The 18,878-nt window shown below is 40.5% G+C and overlaps 1 protein-coding gene across 3 annotated transcripts in view; it reads right to left on the bottom strand.

The window, feature by feature from the left end:
• TBC1D12 (TBC1 domain family member 12) overlaps positions 1-12,241 on the bottom strand; it is a 90,415-nt gene extending 78,174 nt beyond the window's left edge. For all 3 annotated transcript variants that reach the window (XR_014826670.1, XM_021074011.2, XM_021074013.2), the window contains exon 1: positions 11,171-12,241. Coding sequence is in view for 2 of the 3 variants with exons in the window: in XM_021074011.2 (XP_020929670.1) it covers positions 11,171-12,102 (932 nt within the window). In the remaining variant the exon portion in view is untranslated. The remainder of the gene's footprint in view (positions 1-11,170) is intronic.
• Between the last annotated feature and the right edge of the window lie 6,637 nt (positions 12,242-18,878).

Below are 18,878 nucleotides of genomic sequence, written 5' to 3'. Positions count from 1 at the left end.
AGGACCAGTGTGAAAGAAAACTTTCAATGAGATTTAGGCTATCTGCTCTTTTGCTCATCTAGAGCACAGACCTACTTTAAAATTATGTTAAATGAAATCAATGTAAATAACATTTACTGTAAATAAAAAAAATTAAACTTTTTATATACAACTTTTTTTTTTTTTTTTTTTGTCTTTTTAGGGCCACACTCATGGCATATGGAGGTTCCCAGGCTAGGGGTCAAATTGGAGCTACAGCTGCCAGCCTAATTCACAGCCACAGCAACTCGGGATCTGAGCTACATCTGCAACCTACCCCACAGCTCAAGGCAATGCCACATCCCCCATCCACTGAGCAAGGCCAAGGACAGAACATGCATCCTCATGGATACTAGTTGGACTCGTTTCCGCAGCACCACCACAGGAACCCCCTACACAACTTAGTATTAAAAAATATTTCCATTGCATTGTATAACTTGTTACAAAGCCATGAGGGGATGTAGATAGTAGGAAAATAAAGAGGCAAAGGCGTAGCACTATCTTTAAGAAGCTGCCAGAAACATCCACAAAGGCACTGTTGTAAGCAGAATAGAAAAATAAATGGGTAGATAATCTGTGTTAACACTCTGAAGCCCACAGGCCAAAGTACAGAGCTAACTTCCAGCTAACATTTATTCTCTCCAGCAGTTTTTCTCTGTAGAAACTTCTTCAAACTCGTTTTCTAACAGTTTCTCCTGTCTCTAAAAGGAACCTCCACACTCTCCCAATTTTATCTTCTTTCTTACCACCTTAACTGGAATAGTATAGAAACAAAGTATTTATCTTTAGTTTTATTTTATATTCCCTTTCCAAGGGAAAGCAGGTAATATAAACATTTTATGTTTTTCTAACAAAAGCAGCCAAAAAAGCCCAATGAACTGTTGTGTAGTCTTTGAATAACTTTTTCCTAGGACAGCAACAGAAAAGTATTTCCCCTGCTTGACTAGAAAAAGACTACAGTCTAGATGAAAACCAGATCTGGAAATTCTAAATAATGCCCAGTGTATGATGGGTAGTTGTATATTACAGTATTTGGGAAAATATGAGAACACAGCACAGAATCTGATTTCAAAACTATCATGTTCAACTCCAAACTTAAAATGTTTTAATCTGGGTGAGGCTAGAGACAGGCAGAAGGAAATATTTTTTTAACCAAGAAATGTATCCCAACATAAAATTCAAATTAAAAAGAAACTGAGAAAAAGAAAAATGAAAAACTAAAAAGCCCAATTCAAAGGTAAATTAAATACATTACCAAATTTACTCTCAAACTAGGTCTAAGTAGGAATGTAACTTGTAGCTTGGTTTCTAAAGGTAAACTTCTCTTAATTGCAGGAAAGAGCCTGCTAAAAACCCAGACAGTCACATGGGTTTCCCTCTCTTTCTTGTTTTGGCCACAGAAATAAGAAGTGCAAGAAAGGCTGAAGCAGCAAATTCTGGAGGGAAATAAGCCATGTGCAACGTGTAGGATTTTTGCTTAAAGGCATGGAAAAGAATTACAACCACCCAGCAGAAGGAAGAAAAATACCCTTTTTGATAAACTATAAATAAGAGAGGTAACGTTATGACTCCTTTTTCTAAGTTAAAGCTTTTCTTCACTGAACGTGTTAGCATAACTATCTAAACCACATAGAATGAAAGTAAAGGACCTTTCCCACAAATAAAAAGGAAACTAAGATTTAATTAGGGAGAGATCATTTCTCAACCCAGTAAAGGTTAGAAAAAATACTTCCAAATTTGTATTTATATCTGTTTTCTACTATATCTCCATTTATACTCACCAATTATACAGTATATAAATACAACTCAATTTTAAATCAATAAAGCAATCTGAGCTATAAATGGATGCTGTACCTCCTTTCAGTTATTATCTGAGGAGACCTGTCTATAGATAATTACAGGTGACCCTTGAGCAACTCAGGGACTAGGAGCACCCTCCTTCCACAGAGTCAAAAATCCCAAGATAACTTTACAGTACACCCTCCATACCTGTGGTTCTATATCCAGGGATTCAATCAACAGAGGATAAGTATAGGACTGAAGTATTAACTACTGGAAAAAAAAATCCACATATAAGTTGCCCCATGCAGTTCAAACCCCTGTTGTTCAAGGGTCAACTGTATCTCATTAATTACTGTGGGGATACTACTTGCATCAGAAGCACTTGAGAATCCCTATTAAATATCTGGATTCCTGCTGGGCCCCAAATCCAAGATCTACTGAACCAAAAAGGGGGCTCAAAGAATTTGCATTCTTAACTTCCCCCCAACTAATGTTTAATAATAAATACAGTAGGGTCTTGCAAATATCAACCAGAACACCTGGGGACAACTCTCAATGTAGCTAATAGGGTTCCTAGGAATAAATAAGCCTGACTCAAAAAGGATTGGCTTTCCTTTTCTGAATAATACATTTAGAGATGGGTAACAGATGTATCACCTCAAAACCTCCAAATGTTTCCACTTTTCCCCAAAGCTTTCCTACCACAATGTACTAAGTATGAAATGTATGAGTAAGCCAAGTTAAACATTTCATGAATTTAAGTTTAAAAGGTGCCCTTGCCCATCTGTTAAAGTTCTTTAAAACAATAAGATACAAATATTTTAATGTTTCTCATCATTCTCTCCTTTCAGTTCCTTCTCAGATTTGCTTTTTAGTTAAAGCTTCAAGACATTTTGAAATTTTATATCACTAAACCAAAGTCCATTTTAACACCCATCCAATCCCAAATAAAAATTGTCTTAAAATCTATTACACAAATTGTGCAGTGTTTCTTCAGGGAGTACACAAAAATTCATTCTAGTCTCTCCCTTTCTCTAAACCGGTGGATTTCAGTGATGGAGCTGGGAAAGGGATTGTAGTGGTCTTCTGCACTTTGAAAAATAACATTTGAATCTTCACCATATGCCATATAATACAAGGCAGTTAGAATATTATCCCATTTAACCCTCATGACAATCCCATGAGGTAGGTATCACTACTATCTATCCTCATTTTATGAGTGAGTTGCCTAAGGCCCAGAGAGATCAAGTAACTTGTCCATAAGAACAGAGGCTAATTCAAACCCAGGCAATCTAACTCCAGAACCAGCATCTTTAACCACTATACTGTATCCTATAGTTTGAAGATGCCACCTGCCAAAAGCAAGTCCTCTGAATCCAGCTACGTAGGAGTTCTGGATTATAGAGAATCTAATTTTTTTTTTCTTTTTAGAGCTGAACCTGCAGCACATGGAACTTCCTGGAGTAGGGGTCAAATCAGAGCTGCAGCTGCTGGCCTATGCCAAAGCCATAGCAACTCCTGATCTGAGCTGCATCTGCAACCTACACCACAGCTCACAGCAACACTAGATCCTTAACCCACTGGCCAGGGATCAAACCTGCTGAGCCACAACAGGAACTCCAAGAATCTAATTTTTTAAAATGTGCTTTTAGGTGATTTTGAAGTATAACAAAGGCTAGGGACTACTGCACTAAGCTATTAGTTCTCTGAAGTGGAACACTAGCAACTTTTGAGAAGTAACTCGTGGTCTAGAAGTTAAGTCTAAAATTCCAGTTTATTGATTAACTAGAATTTACTTACTTTCCTATTCTCTCTTTCCCACTCCAAAGAAATTATAAAGAAAAAAAAAAAATCTAGAATTTTCTAAAAAAAAAAAAAAAAAGAGAGCTTCTGGTCTGTACAGCCTACTTCTGAGAAACTGAACAAAGATCATTGATGTTTAGCATGATTACTGAGGCAGAGTTAGACCTTTACCAAAAGAAATGCTCAAAGTAGAACTTATTTATTTATTTAGTCTTTTTGCCATTTCTTGGGCTGCTCCTCTGGCATATGGAGGTTCCCAGGCTAGGGGTCTAATCAGAACTGTAGCTGCTGGCCTAGGCCAGAGCCACAGCAACGTGGGATCCGAGCCGCGTCTGCAACCTACACCATAGCTCATGGCAATGCCGGGATCCCCAACCCACTGAGCAAAGCCAGGGATCCAACTCACAACCTCATGGTTCCCAGTCAGATTCATTAATCAATGAGCCACGACAGGAACTCCTCAAGGTAGAATTTAGAGTTGAAAGGGATATTTCTATCCCTGGTGACCTTCTCATTTTACACATGAAAAAATTATGCTGTTTTTCTTTAAGCATCCTCTTTAACTCAGTTAACATGTGCAGTATTTAGCCAACAAATATTTGAGGTCTACATGACTGAATGCAAGAGAATCGTGCAATATCACAGTGTGCTGAAGCTGAAAGGTACTCTGAATCTCCCAATTTCAAAGATGAGGGACTGAAATCTAGAAATTTAGTGATTTGCCCCAAATCACACAATTATTTAATGGTAGAAGAATCTACCCAGGACAAAAACCAAGTTTCTTATTCCTCAAGACAGTAGTATTATCACTACATAAAAAGCTATTTTTTCATTCATAAACTTTTTTAGCTTTTTTTAGAGCCATACCCACAGCATTATTGAATTATTATATGAATTATAAGAAGTTTATGGGGAGTTCCTGTCGTGGCTCAGTGGAAATGAATCCGATAGTATCTGTGAGGATGTATTTTCGAAGGATATGAAATTATGTAGAATTAAGATACACTTTCACATTTATTTTTCTTTTTAGGGCTGCACCTGAGGCATATGGAAGTTCCTAGGCTAGGGGTCGAATCAGAGACACAGCTGAGGCCTATGCCACAGACACATTAATGCCAAATCCTAGCCGCGTCCATGCCCTAGCCATAGCTTTCAGCAACATGGGATCCTTAACCCACTGAGGGAGGCCAGGGATTGATCCTACATCCTCAAGGACACTATCCTGGGTTCTTAATCAGCTGAGCCACAACAGGAACTCCACTTTTACATATTTTTCTAGAGGCATATAGAAACTGGTTGTTAAATCTAGTAAAAGTTGCTCTAAATAGACTAAATTGGGAGTTCCCGTCGTGGCGCAGTGGTTAACGAATCCGACTAGGAACCATGAGGTTGGGGGTTCGGTCCCTGCCCTTGCTCAGTGGGTTAACGATCCGGCGTTGCCGTGAGCTGTGGTGTAGGTTGCAGACGCGGCTCGGATCCCACGTTGCTGTGGCCCTGGCGTAGGCCGGTGGCTACAGCTCCGGTTCAACCCCTAGCCTGGGAACCTCCATATGCCGCAGGAGCGGCCCAAGAAATAGCAAAAAAATAAAAATAAAAAAATAAATAAATAGACTAAATTGAAAAGCTTTAAAAACACTGCTCTAGATCACCTTAAGAACAACTCATACTATCTTTAACTCATTTCCAATATTAAATCAATACCACCTTACCAGGTGATGTCTAGCAAATAAAAGACTTCGCTGATTACAGAACTACTGATTTTCCAAAAAGCACTGAAAGATGAACACAGTGATCCCTGCAGTTCCTTGTACTTTCAACAGTTCTGATTTTACAGGAAAACTTAACTGTCCCCAAATAAAACACTTTTAAGTCAGTATCTCTATGCCAAGCAAAGCATGAAGTTTAACTAGCAGTAACATACAAATGTTGGTTCCTTAGTTGTAACAAGTGAATCACAGTTATGTGATGCTGCCAACAGGTGAACTGGGTGAGGGATATACCAGAATGCTCTGTAACTTTTCTGTAAATATAAAACTATTTTTAAAAAGTGTTTAAAAAAATAAAAAGGAAATCTCAATACCCACTCTGAATAATTCAGAAAATTTCTACCAAAATGTAACTCCAAATTAATATTAGAGTAATAGTTGCTTTGCTTATTGGGGCTTGGTGTTAAAATGTTAATTTAGTTTAGCACCTCAAAATAACATGTTGGAGCACTTAAAATTCTCTTAGTCTCACAAAAATTGGAGTTTCCCAGTACTTTCTACCTAGTTTATATTCAGATGATCACACCTCTAACCATTAAGTCCTTAAGCCAATGCTAGATTTCCAATGGTTTATTATAGATACCTAATGTTTGTGGTTGGTTGGGGTTTTTTTAAAGAAAATACTAAATCTGGAGTTCCCGTTGTGGTGCAGTGGTTAACGAATCTGACTAGGAACCACGAAGTTTCAGGTCCAATCCCTGGCCTTGCTCAGTGGGTTAAGGATCCGGCGTTGCCATGAGCTGTGGTGTACGTCGCAGACTCGGCTCGGATCTGGCGTTGCTGTGGTTGTGGCATAGGCCGGAGGCCACAGCTCCAATTGGAAGCCTAGCCTTGGAGCCTCCACATGCCGCAGGTGTGGCCCTTAAAAAAAAAAAAAAAAAAAATTAAAAAACTAAATCTGAGGGGAGGAAAAGGGTCAGACACAAGGAAAAGATACAAAAGACTCTTCAGCCATTAGCTTCACAATCTATAATGGGTAGCTTCACGACATTCTAAAATCCTAAAAGACTCTTATTTTTATTCTAGGGCAACTAATTACACTCTTTTCAGCTTTTCTAAAACTTGAACCATTTAATCATATTACTATATAGTTATTAATATATAAGTAATGTCATTAGTGACATAGAAACGAATACTTTTGCCTTTTTTGTCTCTCATATTGACAAAAGTTGAATATTTAGAGCAAGTTATTTCTTTTTTCCCTTGAGCATTATTTTTTTTTCTTTTTTTTTAAGTGATTAATTTATTTGGGTGACTAATTAATTCAATTTGTCTAGGACCTAAATGCAGACTTTTTAAAATCACTCAATGAATTTTATTACATTTATAGCTGTACAACAATCATCACAACCAAATTTTATAGCATTTCCATCCCAAACCATCACTGCATCCCTCTGCCCCCCAACCTGTCTCATTTGGAAACCATAGGTTTTTCAAAGTCTGTTGAGTCAGTATCTGTTCTGCAAAGAAGTTCACTGTGCCCTTTTTTTAGATTCCACATGTAAGTGATAGCATTTGATGTTGATGTCTCATTGTCTGACTGACTTCACTTAGCATGATAATTTCTAGGTCCGTCTTGCTAAAAATGCCAGTATTTCGTTCCTTTTAATGGCTGAGTAATATTCCACTGTGTATATGTACCATATCTTCTTTATCCACATCTCTGTCGATGAACATTTAGGTTGTTTCCATATCTTAAAGCAAGTTATTTCTTCATTCACTTCATGAACAATAATACCACAACTATTTTAAAGAACTGCTTGTTTTGGGGACCTATAAAAATCTTTTAAAATTTAATAGAAGTTTGATATTTTGCCTTTTCTTTATTGAGTTGTTAAAGAAGGGATTTTTTTGAGAAACCAGTGTTGAAACTGCAGTTTTTATTTTAGTTGACCGGGAAGAAGACACAGGTGGAACAAATAAGGGAGCTCTATCTGAGAGAGGTCTATGATGGCTTGGTCAGGTGAACAATGATTTCATCAACTAGTGTAAACTCTGAGTGGGGGAAAAAAACTGGTTGATTTCATTGTTTCTGAGAACCTTATACTAGGAAAAATTATAAATGTTGGAAATTTTTAATTCTCACTATCACAACAAAAAGAATATATATTCTCAACAATTTTCATATTGAGGAGAATGGAGAAACCACTAAATGAGCCTTTTTAGTCTTCTCTGTTAAGCTACCTATAATAAAAAGAGCTCTTCGAAAATAATTTTTTGCAAAATTTAGGAAGTTTCAGAGTCAATGATTACAGGAAAACCTACATGCACCTCCATGCTACCGAATCTATAAAGTAAATTTTCTTTTCAGATAGAAGTATTTTTTCCCTACCTTAGTTATGCCCCTTTAAGTCACTAAATTCTTATGATTTTGGAAAAAAACTATCAACACTACCAGGAGACACAGATAGATACCTGTGTGTTTCTAAATTACAGTAAATCTATCAGCGCAATGGTACAAGTCAGTTGCCGAACCCTCCAATCATAACAGGTATTACTATAAAAAAGATTATTATGAAGGCGTGGGACAAGCCTCAAAGTATTAGATGGCTTTAAAAAATACATCTATTAAGAGTGTATCGATTTAAAAAATAAAATACTATTTTAAAAATAATTAAAAACATGAATTTGCTTAAAGGACATATAAAAAATGGTTTAAAGTTACATCACTTTCAAAATAGAGTAATAAAGAGATCCTTGAGAAACAAAGGCTAGCCTGGAAACATAAGAGATTTGTTTTTTAGCTTTCATCTTCTCACTGCTGAGTTGGTGAGTGGCAGTAATGGTACTCATCTCGCATTTAAACACTTTTAGATAGGAAAGGGCCAAGGATATAAGGCCCTTAGGGCTCCCATAATCAAGTCACCATAAACACAGAGATGCCCAGGTGAAGCTGAGGCAAGCTTCCAACAGGGACTGGATAAAACTCACCTCATCTGGCAGGGAGAGCAAGCAGGAAATGACAAGAGCAGTCCCATCCTGGACTAAATTCCTTTCTCGCCAACATGATTTCTTCCCTACTCAATGAAGCTCCAATCAATGATGTGTCCTGACTAAACATAATTTTATAGTAATAGAAATAACTGCTATAAAATATTTCCCTCTTGAAGTCCCCGTTGTGGTTTAGTGGGTCAAGAACCTGATATAGTCCCGTGAAGTTGCAGGTTCCATCCCTGGCCTCACTCAGTGGGTTAAGGATCTGGCATTGCTGCAAGCTTCGGTATAGGTCACAGATGCAGCTGGCATCTGGCTGTGGCATAGGCTCCAGCAGCAGCTCCGACTCCACTTGTAGCCTGGGAACTTCCACATGCCACAGGTGCGAGGCCATAAAAAATAAATAAAATAAAAATTCCCCTCTTTACTTGCACAAGGTTGAAACAAACACCACACTGTTCTTTTAAAGTATTTATGCTATAGAATTTTTTTTCCCCAGTAAATGGAAAAAAAGAGGAAGTAAAAAGAAGAGGGGAAAGATGGAGATAATCAAGTGGGAAAGAAAAGAGTCACAGGCGAACAAAAGTTATGATCAAATTCCTGGAATGAAAATCAAGAATCCTGGTTTCTCATCTCAGTTCTGCCATTAGTTAACTAAACTACTTTCTTAAGGCAGTGAGAAACCTGTCCAAAAAAAGAAAGTGGGGGTAAAGGTTGTACCCAAGAACAGGGTTACATAAACAAGACATTCCCAAAGGAAGCCTTCCCCTGAGCTTCAGAATTGAGAATGACAACTGCACAGGAAGAAAAAACACTCTTATGCTGTAGGAGCATGGGAAATTTCTGATTATTCTATTTGCGGATGGAATATTTGTTCAAAATTACAATACCTAGAACAGTAAAGAGGGAGAGTCCATGAACGTTGCCACTTTGACACTGCTGGAATGGGATGTTTCATACCAGCACTAGGTATTGTAGTTTCAGAAATGAACATCATAGTCTCTGCCCTTAAAGTGTTCAGAATCCAGCTAAGGTTTGACTAAATGCTAAGAGAAAAATTGTGCCTCTGTCCGACTCTGCCTTTCCCCAAGAATGTTACATGAAGAAAGCAATGAAGCCTTGAAATCTTGACATTAAGATCTCAAAAATGAAGCTTAGAGAAATTAACTTCAGGGGACCGAAGTTAACTGACTTCATACCCAGAGTTCTGATACACATGAAAAATGTGGCCATATGAATGTCAACCAGCTATGCTAATTAAAGTCCTATTAATCTACAGGTTAAGGGAATGGTCTTAAATTACATCAAAATTCCTGCCTACTGTTAATATGAAACCCTCTTATAACAAATTTGCCTTATTGTTCAAATATTGAATATATATATATCTGTCCCCAAACTTAATTCCCACTAGTTTGCACACCACCTCCACGTTAGGGACCATTGTTCAAATCATGTCTACACCCAGTGGGTGGCAAAGAGCAAGTACTCTGGGTATACTGCCTGAATTAGTGCTGTCCAAAGCCCTTTCCAGGTCTAAAATTGCCTGATATCTGATCAATACATGACCAATATCAAAACATGACCAATAAACACCTAAAAGCTTCACAGACCACAAATACATACACCTAACCCAATTTAAGAGGCTTTAAAATACTGTCACTACAACAATCTAATATGTTGTCCTTTGAGTAACACATAATTAGGATTTCCCAATCCTGATATAAACAACTTCATAATTTGCCTGTAAATTTATACAAGCAAGAAAAATACCAGTTAATAAAATAGAAAAAAGAATACCATTAATTGCAATAAGAAAACTGTGCCTGTGTGTCTACAAATATGAACATTAACTATATAAACCTCTAAAACTTGAGCTGCAGAACTGGTTTCTTTTATTTCTGGTTTTTGTTAAGATCCCTGAAAAGAGAACAAACACACAGTATAAAGAACTTTGAAAGGAAGCATTTTACAAGTTGGGAATATTTTTCTATTTGCCTGGAGACTTAAAAAAAAAAAAAGCGTGTCAAAATCTGACTCAAGAGAAATTGCTTTTTTCATTACTATGTATTAAGATGAGTATTTTCTAACTACTTATTTATCCCCATCAAAGCCTCATTCTGAAACCTGCAATGTCCATCACCATAATTCAATTTCAAGAATAGCAGGTCAAATTACATGTATTAATACCACAAAAAAATAAAAAGTTGCTGAAAAACAGTAGAGGCTTATACGGCAAAAGTAAAGGGGGATTTTCTAGACAAAGCGCCATAGCAATTTGGCTTTAAAGGCTGGCATCAAATTCTAAACACCAAACTGATGGCATTTTAATAGAGACCACTGAAACAAACTGTTAAACACTACGAAACACAAGACCCCTAATTTCAAGAATTTCCAAACTACTTGAATGGGTTTAGACTCCATGCAAACAGCTCTGCAAAATGACTTCCCTTTCTCTTTCACAACTGCACCCGCAACACACACACCGCACCGCCGAGTCCACTCCTAGCAGTACAATAAAAAAAAAAAAAAAAAATAGGGACGAGGAGGGTTGTCTGTTTTGCCGGAGGAGGCAAAACTGGAGATACACCACTATCACGGTGGCCTGAATACACAGAAACCAGGTGTGAACAGCAGGTAGAGTGCCCAGCGAAACAGCAAGACTTGCTCTCCACCGCGCGCAGAACTTCTCCGGTACAGATCCACAACACAGTGCAAACTCAGTTCCTCTTCCCTCATGAAAAATCAAAGCTCAAACCTAATGCCAGCGAGAGCCGCGCGGACGCGGTCCCCAAGCCGCTCCCAGCCAGCTCTCGGCCTCGGCCTTGGCCCCGAACCCGCCCCGAGCCCCTGGAAAGCCTGCGCTGTACCTGGCGAAGAAGTCGGCGAAGCCGCCGCTCCGTCGAGCCCGCGCCGAGGTCCCCGCGGGGCCCTGCTCCGCCGCAGGCGAGGGCACCCGCGGCACCGCCGAAGGCAGATGGTCGCGGGCACTCTGGAGGCGGCTCACCTCGAACGTGTTCCGAGAGTTCAAGTGAACATCTGAAAAACGGAGGCGCGGCTCCGCGTCCGCGCCCCCGCTAGTCCTCTCCGCTGTGCTGACGGCGGACGCGCCCTCCTCGGGACTCCGGGAGCCTGCTCCCGGCCGCTCTACGTCCTCGCTACCGCTGCCGTCGCTGGCCCGTCTGCCCCCCGAGCCGCTACCCGTGCCCTCGGTTTTTTCGGTGTCCGCCGCCGCCAGACAGCAGCTCCGCAGCGGGTCCTCCAGAGGCGCGGCCCAGTCTGACTGGTTGCCTTCGCCGTCCGCGCCCACGTCTCCAGGCCCCTCCAGGCGGAGGCAGCTGTGGCGCGGCTCCCGGCCGCCAGCGCTGGCCAGGTCGCGACAGTCCTGGCCCGGCAGAAAGCCCGAGTCCCCGTTGGTCATGCCTTCGTGCCGCGCCGCGCAGGCATCTGCCATCTCTGAGCTGCGGTGCTTGGAGCCCGCGTACGGTGGGCAGGCGTCCGAGAGCGGGGCTGAGAAGGGCGGCGGAGCGCGGGGCTGGCAGGCGGGGAGCGGACAGTAGCACAGCCCAGGCTCCAGCTGCCCCCCGGCTCCCGTGAGGTAACGCCGGAGGAGCTGCCGAGGCGGCGGCGGCGTCTCCTTCTCCTCCTCCTCCTCCGGAGGCTCCACAGCGTCTACGCCTCCGCCAAAACCTCCCGTGGCCCGAATCATCTTCCCGTCCAGGCCCGCGGGCTCAGGCGCCGGCACCGGGAGCAATTTGGGGTTTCTCCCCGGACAGGCTCCGACATCCTCCGGACCCACCATCGGGGACCGGGTGAGCGCCGCCCAACGAGGCGGCGGCTGCGGCGGAAGAGTGCCGGGCGCAAGCCGGGCCAGGGAAGAACCCTGGGTGCTGGGGCAGCGGCGGCCGCCGCCGCAACGTTCCCAGGCCCGCCCCTCCCTCCCGGGGATTCGGGCAGTTGCGGGAGGGCGGGCACGCGCCCGGGCTCGCGCACGCGCAAAAGCCAGACCGGTCAAGTCCCGACCTGGCGATTCCGAGAACCATAGAGATGGTAGCTAGAGAGACCCGCTCCGTGACACTCTAACAGCCAATCTGGGATCGGCCATCCCGACAGTAGAAGTTGGTTGGCCCACTCCTAAAATGACGGTTCTTACCGAAGCACAGGCATGGCTCGCTTAGCAAAAATTCACTTGACGTACTTAATTTATGGGAGTAAAATACAGGGTATTAGACGTAAGTCCTTCCAGCTCTGGTTGTTCTACCGGTCGACTTTACGCTTTTGCATTCACCGCTCCATCGTCATTGCCACAATTTAGGGCTTCATCCCTTAATGTCAACATTCTTCCTTTTCCACTTCATCTTCCCCAATACTACCAAAGTTGTCTTTTATCATCTAGGACCACGTTTCATCACATCGCTCTCTTAAAGATTTCCATTATCACTTAAAGAAAGAAGTATGACAGGAAGAAGAGAAGGCTATTAAAATAATTCCAGCACCCAATGATAATGGGTTAAAATAGAGTGATAACCAATGAATGGAAATGAAGTATGTTTAAGGTAGAAATTACAAGATGTGATAACTGATCAGATATAAGGAGTCACTGGAGAGGGAGGAACCAGCAAATTACTACAAAACTCTTGAGACTGAAATTAATTGGATTTGAAGAAATAGGGATCTGGATTGGAAATAATTTGATTAAGAGGAGAAATATATCTGGTAAAGTAAGAGACCAGGAATATCCAACATACAGAGTTCTAAAACGGGTTAGGGCTTCCATTTAGAGAGGAAGATTGAAGAATCATCCACATAATGCAACTTGGTAGTCATGAGTAACATGGCCTAGGAAGACTCAACATGGAGGTGAGGAAGAGACTCAAAGGTGTCATTATTTCAGGATGGACAAAGAAGTTGTATTGCAAGGATTAAAGAGGCACTAGTTGTGGATAAAATAAAATGGCAAATATAGACTACTCATTCTAGACATGTGTCAATGAAAGGATAGCAGCAGGAGAATAGAGAATTAGAGGAAGAAGCATTATCAAGACTCTAAAGAATGTGTCTCTCTATGTATATATATATATATCTATATCTATAGATATAGATATATAGATAGATATATATATAGATATATATAGATATAGATACACATACAGAAAACAGTGAATATAACCTATAAATAAATAATAAAATGGAGATCCATGTACCTAGCACCCAGTTTAAGAAACATCAAAGGTCTTTTATAATGAGCATTTTTGAAGGCCTTAAGTAAGGACTAAGTGGCAAAGGCACAGTTAGCAATGCATTTATAATCAAGATCCTTCAGAAGAAGAAATGACCTACAGAACACAGGTGGAAAAATTAATATAGGAAGAGAGAAAATATTTGCAAATCATATATCTGATAAGGGTTTAGTATTCAGAATATATATAGAACTCAACCACAAGAAGACAAACGATTTAAAAAAAGGTAAGACTTGAACTGACTTTTCTCAGAAGATATGATAATAGCTATTAACAAATGATTCTCAGCATAATCACTAAGGAGGTGCCAATCAAAATTTCAGTGAGGGAGTTTCTGTCATGGCTCACTGGAAATGAATCTGACTAGCATCCATAAGGACGCACGCAGGTTTGATCCCTTGCCTCACTCAGTGGGTTAAGTATCTGGCATTGCCTTGAGCTGTGTAGGTCAAAGATGCAGCTTGGATCTGTCATAGTAGGCCAGTGGCTACAGCTCCAATTCAACCCCTGGCCTGGGAACCTCCATATGCCACAGGTTCCACCCTAAAAAGACAAAAAAAAAAAAAAAAAAGAAAAAGAAAAAAAAAAAAGACAGAAAGGCCTCGGTGAGACCACACTCATACCCCCTAGGATGGCTGTTATCAGAAAAGTAGATAATTGGAATTCACTGGTTGTGCAGCATGTTGAGGATCTGGTGTTGTCACTGCTGCTGCTCAAGTAGCTGCTGTGGCAAAGGTTTAATCCCTGGCCCTGGAACTTCCTCATGCTGTGGGCCAAAAGAAAAAAGTGGAAAATAACTGGTGTTGTAGAGGATATGGAGAAGGTGGAACTCTCACACATCCAGTTCAATCCTTGGCCAGAGAACTTCCATAAGCCACAAGTGTGGCTAACTGTTAAAAGGGGGGGAAAAAAAAGAATCGAAAACAGAAATTCAAACAAAAACTTGCTCATGAATACTCAGAGCCACACTCTTCAGAAAAACAAAAAGATGGAAGCAACCCAAATGGTCAAAAATAGAGTAGATAAACTAATGTGATATATACACACAGTGGAATATTACCCAGCCATAAACAGGAATTAAGTACTGGTACATACTACAAAGTGTATGAATTTCCTTTTTTTTTTTTCTTTTTAGGGCTACACCCGTGACATGTGGAGGTCCCCAGACTAGGGGTCTAATTGGAGCTACAGCCACATGATTCAAGTGGTGGTTGCATGACACTATTAATGTACTAAGTACCACTGAATTGTACCTTTTTTTTTTTTTTTTTTTTGGTCTTTTTAGGGCTGTACCCACAGTATATGGAGGTTCCCAGGCTAGGTGTCAAATAGGAGCTGAAGCTGCTGCCCTATGCCACAGCCACAGCAGTGCCAGACCCAAGCCTCCCCTGTAACCTACGCCACAGCTCACAGCCACACTGGATACTTAACCCACTGAGGGAGGCCAGGGATCAAACCTGTGTTCTCATGGATGCTAGTCAGATTCGTTCCTGCAGAGCCATGAAGGGAACTCTAGCACTTTTTTTTTGCTCTTTTTTAGGGCTGCACCTGTGGCATAAGGAAGTTCCCAGGCTAGGGGTCAAACTGGAGCTGCAACTGCCAGTCTATGCCACAGCCACAGCAATGTGGGATCCGAGCTGCATCTTTAACCTACACCACAGCTCACCACTGAGCAAGGCCAGGGATCAAACCTCATGAATACTAGTTTGGTTCTTTCTGCTGAGCCATGATGGGAGCTCCCAAATTGCACATTTTAAAAAGCTTTATGTGAATTTCATCTCAATAAAAAATTTAAGTAACATAAATATAGTTGTATGATAGTAAAGATGAGGGTGGCTAAGAGAATTGTATCTCAATCTTTTGTCTTTTCAGCCTTTTCCCTCTCTGCCTGAGAATTTATACTTGGAATTTTCTTCTTGCTGTCAAACCTTCTCTAACTTGCTGACTTATTTTTTTTTTTCTAGCTACCACTCTATTTCTCCTTCTATGAAATCATACTATTTTCATAGTCCAGTTTTTCCAAATTATTTTGTTCATCTCCTTCCTCTCCTATGGTCAATAGAAGGTTTTATGAACCATAATAGCCCATAAAACCCTATTATTTTCACAGTGCATACTCAAAACTGAAACATATTTATATTTTGTAACTTTATCTACAATCATATGTATTGCTTAATAAATGTTAGTGGTTCTTGTTAGTGTTTAGTGGTTATATTTCCTACTTACCACAATATAAGTTTCTGTCTTATCTGATAAGTAAGTAATACCATATCCTATCTTACAAAGAAAAAAAAATCTACTTTGAAGGTGTAGTATATACTTTTTGTGGTCCTTAAGGTGACATTAAAAACTTATGATACCACATTACATTATGACATTACTGCAGCTGTAGACATAAATAATATATCCTGGTACAGTCCTATAAATTAGCTAAAATCATTATGATGAGAAAGGATAGTCTGAATCTCTGCTATAAAACATCAATAAACCTAGTTAAAATATGAGAAACTATTGGTATACTTTGATTCTTACATCTTCTAGAAAAAATTGACTTTCACAGACATTCTCAAAACACATATAGTCATATTCTATGTGTATGATCCAATTCTCATTATTGAAGGATGAAATATGGTAGCTACCATATTATTATTTTGCTACAATTTTACTCAAGGAGAGTACAAAAGCCCCTCAAAGGGCCTCAGAACTCCTCATATCTTTCTTTAATCATCATTTTCCCTGTTATACTAGATTTCCAAACAACATTGATGAAACAGCTTTACCTTCTATCACCTGAACTCCTTTTTTTTTTTTTTTTTTTTTTTTTTTTTTTGCTTTTTAGGGCTGCACCCAAGGCATATGGAAGTTTCCAGCCTAGGAGTCAAATTGGAGCAACAGCTGCCAGCCTATACCACAGCCACAGCAATGGGGGATTCCCTGACCCACTGAGCAAGGCCAGGGATCGAAACTGAATCCTCATGGATACTAGTCAGATTTGTTTCCACTGCAATACAATAGGAACTCCTGCCTTCTATCATGTTAAATCACCATTATTGCCAGGCACATACCCTTAGAGGGATATTTCTCACTTAGTAGCACATTAGCAGCAACACTGGGGACTTTTTTTTTTTTAATAAATGCTGATGTCTGGGCCATACCTAAGATCAATTAACTCAATCTTTCTGGAGAAGGAACCTTACACTGTTATTAAAAGACATTCACAGAGTTCCCGCTGTGCCGCAACAGGATTGACAGCATCTCCGGAGCACTAGGACACAGGTTTGATCTCTGGCCCAGCACAGTCCGTTAAGGATCCGGCATTGCCGCAGCTGCACCCCAGGTCACAACTGTGGCTTGGATCTGATCTCCAGATTCAAGGAACTCCATATGCCCTTTACACATTGTCCACCTCAAGATGCAATACCCTGAGAGGTGGACAACATGGCCGAGGACATACAACCTCTGTCTAATCACACAAAATGTCAGATGAACTCAAAATGAGGAAAATTCTATTAAAACATAGACTTAAAAAAATCTATTTTAAAAACGAGGGGGGGAACTCGATTCTTCAAAAAATGTCAGTATTGGAGTTCCCGTCGTGGCGCAGTGGTTAACGAATCCGACTAGGAACCATGAGGTTGCGGGTTCGATCCCTGCCCTTGCTCAGTGGGTTAACGATCCGGCGTTGCCATGAGCTGTGGTGTAGGTTGCAGACGCGGCTCGGATCCCGTGTTGCTGTGGCTCTGGCGTAGGCCAGTGGCTACAGCTCCGATTCAACCCCTAGCCTGGGAACCTCCATATGCCGCGGGAGCGGCCCAAGAAATAGCAACAATAACAACAACAAAAAAGACAAAAGACAAAAAAAAAAAAAAAAAAAAAGTCAGTATTATAAAAGGCAAAGAAAAGCTGTGGACATGATTGAGATTAAAGAGGGTTAAAACAGTATGACAATTGCACGCAATGCATGCCCCTAAACTGGATTTTGTATTAGGTAGAGAAAAGGGAAACATTCTGTGAAGGATTTCATTAGATCAGCCAACACAGTTGTCATACGTATGGTGGATTAAATTACGATGTCTATGTGAAAATTGATGTTTACAATTAATAATTGTCATATTCTATAAGAAAATATTTCAATTCTTAGGAAATATACACTGGAGTATTTAGCATAAAGGGTCATGATATGTGTAATTTACCCTAAAATGATTTAGAAAAAAACTTCTGTATGCACACAGATACACACAGAACAAGGGAAAAAGTAAATGGGATAAAATGTTAACAGTAGGCAAATCTGGGAAAGATATATAAGTGTTCCTTGTGCTATTTTTACATTTATAACCATTTGTAAGCTTAAGGCTATTTCCAAAAAAAATGATTTTTTAAAGCTGTCTCTATTTTCTCACATCCCCTTCAGATTTAATCCATTCTAGCTGCTGCCCACAATTCTTCACTCACTCCCATTAATGACTTACTCCCTATTTTTTTTTTTTTTTTTTTGGTTGCATCTACAGCAAGTTCCTGGACCAGGGATCAAACCCAAGCCACAGCAGTGACCTGGGCCACTGCAGTGATAATGCTGGATGCTTATTAACCCACTGCACACAAGAGAACTCCTCCCTGTCCCTAATTTAAGAGAAAAAAATTCAGCCTCTATCTTGCTGATCTTTCTGTTGATTCATTTTGTTGATCAATAGCATTCATTCTGTTGGTCACTTCCTTCATTCTGAAACATTTTCATCTAGCTTTCAGCTCTTAAAACAAACTCTTTTCCCCTAGTTTTCACTACCCTATTGTTGCTATACTTTGTTTTCCTCCTACCTCTTTAACCAATACTTCCAAGCTTCCTCAAGGGAAGAGGGATTTCTCCCTTCTTAACTCAAGTTTCTTAATGGAATAGTTCTGAACACTCTTTTCTTTTTCAACTCTCTTCACCCCAGGTAATCTCATGATTTTGATGACCATCTATAAACTGAGAACTCTAGAATTGATTATCTACAGCGCCAACATTATAATCCAAATGCCTTCCTGATATTTCCATACAGATATTTTTAGTCACCATAAACATAACACGACTAAAATGAGTCTCTACTAGTTTTCTTCCAACATTCTCCATCTTTTTTTTTCTTTAAGGGCTGCCCCTGCGGCATATGGAAATTCCTAGGCTAAGGGTTGAATCAGAGCTGCAGCTGCCAGCCCACGCCACAGCCACAGCAACACCAGATCTGTGGGTTCAATCCCTGGCTTTGCTTAGTTAAGGATCCAGTGTTGCCCCAAGCTGCGGTGTAGGTCACAGATGTGGCTTGGATCTGGTGTTGCTATGGCTGTGGCATAGGCTGGCAAC

The sequence above is a fragment of the Sus scrofa genome, chromosome 14, assembly GCF_054392235.1.
Source record: "Sus scrofa isolate SSC_HxYL_T2T_F1_AM1 chromosome 14, Sscrofa_HxYL_maternal_Yorkshire_Landrace_v2.0, whole genome shotgun sequence".
In the NCBI taxonomy this organism is placed as follows: Eukaryota; Metazoa; Chordata; class Mammalia; order Artiodactyla; family Suidae; genus Sus; species Sus scrofa.
Note: the sequence above shows the minus strand (reverse complement) of the source record. Positions and strands in the feature narration are given on the sequence as shown.